The sequence below is a fragment of the Kogia breviceps genome, chromosome 13 (assembly GCF_026419965.1).
Source record: "Kogia breviceps isolate mKogBre1 chromosome 13, mKogBre1 haplotype 1, whole genome shotgun sequence".
NCBI classification, from domain to species: Eukaryota; Metazoa; Chordata; class Mammalia; order Artiodactyla; family Physeteridae; genus Kogia; species Kogia breviceps.
The window spans coordinates 2,272,592-2,282,220 of record NC_081322.1 but is presented as its reverse complement, the minus strand read 5'-3'; the positions used below and the strand labels follow the sequence as shown (position 1 = coordinate 2,282,220).

The 9,629-nt window shown below is 50.8% G+C and overlaps 1 protein-coding gene across 3 annotated transcripts; it reads right to left on the bottom strand.

The window, feature by feature from the left end:
* Positions 1 to 2,473: 2,473 nt before the first annotated feature.
* TENT5A (terminal nucleotidyltransferase 5A) lies at positions 2,474 to 6,179 on the bottom strand. 3 transcript variants are annotated; one of them, XM_059083748.2, is made up of 3 exons: positions 5,926 to 6,179; positions 5,107 to 5,680; positions 2,474 to 4,002 (listed from the first exon to the last, which is right to left on the bottom strand). In XM_059083748.2, exons 2-3 carry the CDS (start codon positions 5,641 to 5,643, stop codon positions 3,226 to 3,228), a joined length of 1,314 nt encoding a protein of 437 aa, XP_058939731.1. In that variant the 5' UTR covers positions 5,644 to 5,680; positions 5,926 to 6,179; the 3' UTR covers positions 2,474 to 3,225. The 3 variants fall into 3 exon arrangements, with proteins under 3 accessions (XP_058939731.1, XP_058939733.1, XP_058939730.1); XM_059083750.2 differs by having other exon boundaries at positions 6,076 to 6,176; XM_059083747.2 differs by having other exon boundaries at positions 5,871 to 6,159.
* Positions 6,180 to 9,629: the final 3,450 nt, after the last annotated feature.

Below are 9,629 nucleotides of genomic sequence, written 5' to 3'. Positions count from 1 at the left end.
ACCCAATATGAAAGTGAGCAAACACTTGATCCCGTTTCTGGAAGGGAAAAGTCCATCTTGATGTAGGACGTCTTGAGGCAACAAGATTTTACTGCAAATGAAGTCAACTTGTTAAAAGGGCACTGTCACAGGTGAAGTGTTCTCTGACACGCCGGGCTGAACAGGTGAGAAGAGACTCCAGAAGATAAAAAACTTCTTCCTGCTTTAAAGTAACAGCACACTCGACCAGATAAACACAAAGGTAAGCAAATCACAGGCACTAATCAGGAACTGAGAGCTGTCCTTTTCTCTGACCTATGACACACGGCTCTCGCTCACCAGACATTCAAATGTTTAGGCCACACATCCACAGAGAGAGACATATGTTCCACTGTTTGTTAACCTACACATGCACAAGACTATAGTGCATACAAAAGGGAAATAAATTATATAAATCTTAAATGCTGAAGGTTGTCTTGAGTACAGCCTGTTCTATCTGAATGCCAGGTGCTGGCATTTCCAACTATGCTACCAGCCCCAGAGTAAGCAAGAAAAGAACATAAATATCTGAGAAAACAACTGAAAAGCGTATTTTCCAAGAAGGCCCCTCCAAACAAAAATCTGTGTCATAAAATAACACCAGGTTGTTGCTATGGCAGAGCCAGAGACCTCCAGATTCTTTCTGAAATAGTGGACAACTCATCGGTCAAGAGTTGGGATGAGAAGGAAGAAGGCAGATCACCAGCTACTCCTCCTCTGTTCCCGAGCGTTCCCTTAGTTTTCTTTTAGGAAACATCCAAACAGGTAAGGAGGCGGAGCTCTGGTTGCTGACAGTTAAGTATCAGGCTTAATCTGCAAATGGAATCATTTCCTGGGAATTTACAATGAAATTTTCAAAGCCAGGGCTGGAGTGAGGGAGTCTGAGCCAACGTGGGAGAAGTAAGAGTTCCCTACGTAACGGTGAGTGGCAGTGCAGTAGCTGTGGCAGCTCGGACAGCATTCACAGGGATGCTGCTCCAGCAAACCCATCAAGTTCTGGTTAAGGCTTCAAAGAAAGATGCACAAGAAAGGTAGTGCGGATGGATTAAACCAGCTTTGAGCATCTGAGGGATGCCCAGATAACCAATAAATTACACTGCCAGTAGGATGATGCTAGTTTCTTCCCCAATCCCTCTTTAACTGATGACAAAAATCTCGTTGACTCTTCACAGGAAGGATCAGAGTAAGCAGTCATCCACTAGATTTGGTAGGGATTGTGTAGCTGTTTCACAATACAAAGGGAAGGTTTTCGGGTGTTAGATTTGTTTTTAACAGACACATTTTCAAAGACCAGTGTCCAAAGGAACTGAGGGCTGAGAGAAGTGATGGGTTTAGGATTAGCTGTCACTGAACTGTTCATTTCACAAAGGTGTAACTGGTCTCTTGGGAAACAGAAAATAAAGTTGGATCTGACTGAATGCAAAGTGAGTGAATTTAAAGTACAGTACTAAATACTTAAATGCAGTGTGACAAACAGATCAAAGATGTTTCATATTGGCATGAATTTATAAAATTTTATATATAATATATATTTCATATATAAATTTTAAGTAATCGTGCAAATACTCTTTAAAAAGGGTCATTTCACATTTACTAAATTCTAGTGGTCCTGGAATGCACAATGCATTCATTTAAAAAATTCATTTAAATATTATTAAGTAGTGTTCAGATCACCAGAAATTCTTTTTAGCAATCAGGGATTTAAACAGACTATCACTGATCCATGATCCACTGGATTATACACCATGGAGGTATGCAAGTATTACAAAAAGTAAAAGGGTTCAAACTATCAAAATGGCAGTTTAGGATAAAAAAAGAGTGCTCTGCCAAACAAATATTCTCCCATTTGTGGAATTCTATGACTCCCCCCCCAAAAAAAAGAAAAAGAAAAAAAAGGAAAAAAAAAAACCTCACTAAAAATGTATAATCTCTGCTCTTCCTATCAAATATATTAATTGTTTTCCTCCTTCATTCGCTTTAATTTTTTTAGATGTGGGTTTTAATTCATCACTGCAATATGCCCACGTCTCATGTCATCCTGTTGAAAACATAAAAGCACACAGTATTTAAACATTTCCTATATGCTACATTTTTCTAGACCATAATCAATGTATTGTGTGTATATACACATATCACAAATATGTATATATATACACATAATATACACACACATACACATGTACCTAGGATAATATCACACCAACAAGGTTAATTTTATACAAGTATTTGTCAAGAAAAAATAGGGCATCTCCTCCACCATTCACAAGCTTATGTGTTATTTTATGTTCTTCTTGAGTCCCTGATAAAATAGTCATTAAACCATAAAATTTTTCCACTTCAAATTTTCAGAAGGCAACAGGCACTTTGATGTATATTGGTGTGTAACAAATATAGTAACTCTTTATATATTCTACTATTTCTTTTCTACTTGGGTATTTTTATCTGTTAAATCTTTGGTCCTTGAGCATACTTTCTTCACTACAGCTGTTTTTGCTTGCATTTTCACATTTAAAAAATGCGAGCTATGCACGCAGCTGGAAATAATGGATTGTGTCATCATAAGTTCTGCTGCTTGTTATGAGAACTGCACCCTACTACTGCTCATTTGGAGCAAGCCGTTTCTATTAGCGCAATGCGAGAGTTCCACAGAAAGCACTTGCTACGAGCCTCAGATAGCAATCCCCATGTTGGAGTCCCCCTTCCTCCTGTACAGTTGTTACTATCTGAACTCCTGAATTGCTAATTTCGTTGGAGTGAGACCTTTTTTCCTCTGTATTTTCCCTTTTGTGAATTCCGCCTTATAAGAAACTCGCCACTTGTCTTTTTTTCCTATGGCAAAGCTATGGGAGCAGGTACTGCAAACCCATATTGTCATCAAGCTTTTTTTCCCTTGTCATTTTAGGAGAACCTGGTTGTTTTTAATGACAGGTCTCTTTTGTTTCAGGACAGAATCCAGCTGGGTAGGAGAATGAGGAGGGAGGGTTGGCGGTGGGGTGGCGGGGGGGGGGGTGTTATTTTGAGATCATGCTCCCATACCTAGGAAAAGATCCACAAGCTTTGCCAAGTTTAAAACCAGGAGCAGATCATCATTGCACAAAACATATCCCTAATCATGGCTGGGTCACTCCGCCTTTTTCTTTTTTCTTTTTTTTCTTTTTTCCTATCTTGTCTGAAATGGCTTCCCCACAGGACACTTTTAAATGATTCCTAATTGCAAGGTAGCCAAGTGGAGTATGTCTGTTGCTGGCATGTGAACACTGGCTGGACCTGTGCAATGTAGTAATTGCTAAAGTTGGCATCTGCTACATACGGGGCTGGCTGGTAATAGCAAGTGACATTAGCCACGTTAGGGATGACATTTTGGTCAGCTAGCACCCGGATAGCCAGCATTGTGATCAGGTTTAAAGTCTGTCTTCTTTCATGTCCCATCAGGCACACGGTACTCTCATTCACCACTCCATGAAGCGTCATGAGATAGTCATACTTGCGGTCTTCCAAGCCCACGAAGTGGTTCTGCAAATAGGACTCCAGTTTTCTCTGCTGCTCTCCAATGTCTGAGAAATCGATGAAAAACCTAGAACACATATACCTCTGAAGGGTCTTGATCTCATCAGAGGCAGGCCTAAAGCCCCTCACTAAGAGGTTGCAGTACTTAAGCAGGCCTCCCCCTCTGATTTCCTCCGGGTTCCGGGTGGCAATGATCTTGTTACAAAGGTGATCAAAGGCTTCGTGGAAATCGCCATAGACACTCTCCCCGATTATTGTGGGGTGAAACGTTTCAGTCATTGGGTTCTCTGAACATTCGTAAAAAAGGAGAAGAGAGTCTAATTTGATTTGAAAAGAATCTACACTAAATTCAAACTGCCTCCGGAGGGAATCCACAAATTTCAGTTCCACATTTTTGCCACTGTTGTTTGACAGGGATATAAGACTCCATCGGTCAGAGTCATTGCACACTTTAACCATTTTCTGCACATAAGCTTCCTACAATTTAAAAGACAAAACAAGAAGATAAGCAAACCTAGAAAAAAATAATCAATAAATAAGTACATCCTCGTCACAGCTGAGAATTATTTTGCTCCTTCCCTTTTGTTTTCTCAGGTTTCAGCAAAGCACTACCTGCAGGCTTAAACATTAAACAGTCTTCTCAAAACAACAACAACAAAAAGAAATACATTTAACGAGTGGTTTTGCCGTCTGGGAAAGAGGCTAGAAATAATGGTGTGAGGCTTTTGGCAGACATAGCACACACAGTACTAAGAGGTTCTGTTATCATGCCTGACTTTTGAAATGTTATTTTTTGAGAATGATCTTATAAGTACAATATTCACACAATATCACCACAATATTCAAACGACAGAAGGGCCTACAGGGGAAAGTTGGTCTGCCTCTCACCCTTGTCCCTAGTCACCCAGTTCCCCTCCTGCTGAGGGAGCCGATAGGATCTGTATCTTGCCGGTCCCCCCAGGGCTTCTGCCCCTAAAATCAAATATGAACTAAATTAAGACATTCTGGGAGGCTGGTTCCTCGGATAATTTTAACTAATTGTATAAAAAAAGCTTTGGACCAAAGTGAGGAGGAGGGGACCCATTATATCCTGAACACATGAACCAACCTGGACAAGCACCATATATATGCTTAACACACGGCGTCACGTGAAGGCAGCTAGGAAATCTATTCACATTCTCCAATACATTAATAAGAACATTGACTAGCCTCCGCTGCAGGCTGCTCTTTTCCCAGAGACTAAATCATCAAATGATTCAAAAAAAAAGGTTCACATCACTTCACTCTTCCACTTATCAGAATCTCCTCTGGACACGACTCAATCAAGGAAAGCCAAGAGTTAAAAAAAAATGAGAAGGAAGAGAAAGCAGGGCAGAGGAGGAAGCAGAAGACTCGGAAGCTGAAGCAGCTAAAACACTCAACACAGTCCACGCACCTTGGTTTATTCAGGAAAAAAACTCAAAAGCAAAATCAGCCAGGGCGCCCACCTGGGTCCGGGCCGCAGACATGCGCCCCTCTGCCCGCCGCGCCGCCCCCGCGCCCGGCCCGCCGCCGCCCCCGGCCCCTCTCGGGGAGCTTTACCTTGAGCGTGAGTGGTGTGATCTTCTCTTTGTTCACCCCTTCGGGTAAGAAGTCCAACAGGCAGTCCAGCACGACGTCCTTCACAGTCTGAAACTCCTCTTCCCCGCGCAGGTCGGCGCAGAAGATGAGGTCCAGATCCTTGTAGCCCAGGCCGCTGTCCTGGTGCAGGACGTGGCTGGCGGCCGAGCCGTTGAGGCGCACGTCGCGGACGCCGATGCGCTTCTCGGCCAGGCGCCGCCGCACCACCTTCACGATCAGGCTGGGCTGCAGCTCGAGCGTGGGGAAGTTGCCGCGCCCGTGGATCGGGATGGTCTCGCTCAGGATGCCGTCCAGCCGCTGCACTTGCTCCCAGTTCAGCACGTTGCAGTGCGCCGTGGGGCTTTCGCAATAGTCCAAGCAGTGCCCGCCGAAGTCGTCGCCGCCGCCGCCGCCGCCGCCGCCGAAGTCGCCACCGCTAAAGTCGCCGGCCAGGGGGATGTAAGGGCCGCCGGCCAGCTCGTCCTCGGCCATGGCAAAGTACCCTTCGCCTTCCGCCATGAAGTGCCCGCCGAACGCCACTGGGCCCTGGTCGGTCCTAAAAGAGAACAGGGGGGAAGGAGCGCGCTGAGACGCGCGGCGGACAGGCGGACAGGGGCCCGAGGAGGAAGGAGCGCGCCCTCTCCCCGCTTCGCCCCCCGCCTCGGGGGCTCCCCGGAGACTCTCCCTCCCCAGGCCCCCGCGGCCTCCGGCCCGCGCGCGCCGCGCCCCGCAGAGCAGCCCCGCACCAAAAGTATCTCTGATGCATCTGGAAAGCGCAAGCGGGAGTCCCGTCTGTGTCACCTGGAGGCGGCCGCCCCTTCTAGGAGCGCGGCGAGCGAGAAACTGCGAGGCGGCAACACTTCAGGAGCCGCGAGTGCGCTCCCGTCAGCGGCGAGCGACTTAGTCCTTCCCAGACCCCTGCCGCCCGCGCCGGCCACTCCCGCCCCTCACCCCGCCCGCGCCGCCTCAGCCGCGGTGGTCCCGGAGGTGGCGGCTCCTGCTGCCGCCGCCGCCACCACACACGCTCCCGTCTCTGGAGCTTTAGCAGTTGTGCTGGGGAAATGTCCTCAGTACTTTTTTTATACCGGGGCCTCTCTGCGCTTCCGGGGCCCGGCGCCGCAAGCTCGCCACACCCTCCTCATCTGCATAGGGCGCCGCCCCCACCCGCCCGGCGGCCGGAACCCTGCGGATCCTAACGCTGCAGCGGCGGGCCCGGTCCCCGGAGCGGGAAGCCGGCGGCGGTTCCCGTGTGCACTAACGTGCATAGACATATATTTGATGTATGGACCCGCCCCTCTTTCCCCCCCCCCCAACGACGAAACACTTCCGACGCCTCAAATGTTCTAAACGGCCCTCACAACTGGTTCCCCGCTAAAGTCGCGCAACTGCAGCAGCTTCCAACATAAAATTCTCGCCGTTTATGGCGCGTCATTGTAGCTTAATGACGGGGCTCCAGAGGTTCTTTCGCCCCCCCCCCGCCTTTTAAACTGTGTGGTGTAGGGCTAGGCCGTTTACTCCGTTAATAAACCGGACCTCAGAGAGAACTAAAGCGTCCACTTCCCCGTGCGTCCACTTCAGGCGCCGCGCGTAAGGGGCAGGGCAAGCTCCCCGGGTTTCGATTCTCGAAATCTCGGGCGGCGCGGGGAACTCCGGGCGAGCCCACGGAACGCGGGGGCGGGGCCGAGCGTGAGTCCGTCTCCCGCGCACGGGCGGCTCGGGGCGTCCGGGGGCGCGGCGCGCGTCCCCGACCGGACGCCGCGGCGCGTTAGGCGGCCCGGCGGGCGCGCGGCCGGTGGCCGAGAGCGAGGCGGGCCCGGAGCGCGGCGCAGGGAACGCGCGGCCGTCGGGTCGCGCGAAGGACCGCTGCGCGGGGCCGGACGCTCGGCGGCGCGCTCTCTCGCCGACAAGTGAGGAGGCGAAGGGAGGTCGTCGTCGGGCCCTCAGGTTTGCCTTTTTCAAGTGAATGCGAATGTCAGTGTGACACGAGCTAGTTTTCCACGACCCGCGATAGTACGAGTTCAAAAGACACAAGCGTTCCTCCCCTAGCCCCTCAACTTCAGTCGCCTCGGCGGCACGAAAGGAGTGTAGCATTATGTCCGCGCGCACTCGCGCTCGCACCCATGTCTTTGCCAGAAAGCGCGCCCTTTCTTCGGGCCGTCAATCCCGCCCGCTAGCTGCCTCTTTCCAAACTGAGAGTAGCTTTCCTTCGCGTAGAGGCTGGTGGGGGGGAGGGGGGGAGGGAGGAGGAGGGAGGGAAAGGGGAGAGAGGGAGGCGCCTGGGAAGCTGACTTCTCCCGCCCGTGGCCCCGCGCGACCCCAGCCGCCCGGCCTGTGAGGGAGAACGGCCCGCCCCCTCCAAACTGGGGGAGCCCCGGCCTCGTCACCGAAGCAGCGCGCCAGGGAGGGGGCCGGTCACCCGCGGAGCGTCCGGCTGCGTGGCAACGCCGCCCCCTGCCGGTGCCCTGCGGAGCTGCGTTCTCAAAGCGGAGGAACCGGCTGGACCTCAGACGCAGGCCCTGATCCCTCAGCGCCGGCCTCCACGGTGGGGTGGTCGGGGGAAGGGACCCTAGGACGACCCACCACCCAGTTCTCCCAGGCCCATCGCTTCCCCAGAAGCACATTCATGTGCCCAGCCACCCATGCATAGATGCATCCATTCTGCTTACATATAGGTCTGTGGCTTGACCACCTGTTAGGTGCCAGGCACCAAGCTGAGTGCTGAGGATTTCAGAATTACTAAGTTTCAAGCAGTCTCGTGGGCATGACAGGCAAGGAGAGAACCGTGCTTCAGCTGTGCATGTGTTATGAGAGAGGAACGATGTGACACAGAATAGCAGTGGGCCCCCTAGGATCAGGGGAACCGGGGAGAAGACCGGAGGAGAGATGTCCTTTGGATCAGATCATGAAAAGTGGATTTTTCTTGGTAGTTGAGGAAGAAGGAGAAAAGCACTGTCAGCAAAGGGAAGAGTGTAAAAGAATTAGAGTTTGAGCAAGGCTGTACAGACCACCACGGTAAGAAAGGAGATTGGGGCGTTTCCAGGAACTTACTGGGCACCTCTGGGCCGTACTCTGCTTAGGTCTTTACACCTAGCACCTCATTTTTTTTTTTTTTTTTTTTTTTTTTTTTTTTGCCGTATGCGGGCCTCTCACTGTTGTGGCCTCTCCCATTGCGGAGCACAGGCTCCGGACGCGCAGGCCCAGCGGCCATGGCTCACGGGCTCAGTCGCTCTGCGGCATGTGGGATCTTCCCGGACCAGGGCACGAACCCGTGTCTCCTGCATCGGCAGGCGGATTCTCAACCACTGCGCCACCAGGGAAGCCCTAGCACCTCATTTAATCTTCAGTTGAGAAGATATTCTTCTCAGCTGAGAAGGGATTTGGAAACAGAGGAACTGGGAGGGAAAGAGATTTGCCCCTTTCGTGGCTAATAAGTGGTGAGGTCAGGCCTTGAACCCGACCCATTTCTCTGGGAGTGCTGTTTAGCCATCGTTTGCAGGAATGGAATACCTGTAGCTTACCAGTACCTCCCATTGGAAGGCAAGACAAGTACAACAGCAAAAACGATTTGAAAGAAAAAGAAAAGGCCTGTTAAAAGTGCTTCTCTCAGGGCTTCCCTGGTGGCGCAGTGGTTAAGAGTCCGCCTGCCGATGCAGGGGACACGGGTTCGTGCCCCCGTCCGCGAAGATCCCACATGCCGCGGAGCGGCTGGGCCCGTGAGCCATGGCCGCAATGGGAGAGGCCACAACAGTGAGAAGCCGGCGTACAGGAAAAAAAAAAAAAAAAAAAAGTGCTTCTCTCAAAGGCTAATATGAATTCTGCCCCTGAAAACAAGGGCAAAGGAGTAGATCATGTATTAGGTACACTGCACTAAAAAAAAAAAAAAATGAAGGGGTTAGCCCCACTGCCATTATTTTGTACTTAAACCCTTTTTCAGAAAAAAACGTGGGAAAAAAATAAGTCAGAAGAGTCTCAGAGCCTCTGAGCACCGGGGCTTCGTGTTTGCCCAGGATTTTGTTCTGTCGGGCTAAAGGGATCTGCGCTTCAGTGCGTCTCCCATGTGATCCTAACACGGGCCCAGCCACACTCTACACCGAACTGACAAGGGCCATTGCAGCCTGGTTCTCTAGGTGGGCACCCTCTCCCCAGCAGAGGCTGCTCTTTTCTGCCCAGCTGCTCTCATGGCCTCCCCCCAAGAGTGGAGGGCGTGGCTGAGAGGCAGAACTGGAGCCTGAGGCCAGATACAGAGAGACTGCGAGGCATCAGACCCTGTGCAAGGGGAAAAGATGAGTCCCAGCAGCAGTGGGGCAAGACCCCTTCTCTCAAGCTGCCAGGGCTTTGTGGCTGACACACTTCCCTGACCCTATAACAAAGCATTCCCCATCCCCACGCGGGTTCTCCCTTCACAGCAACCTTCCAAATCCCCATAATCCAGACCCACCGCCTCCTGCCCTGGGGCATCTGGGATCTCTTACTTTTGGTAGCACTGGATGGTGCTCTGACTGGAT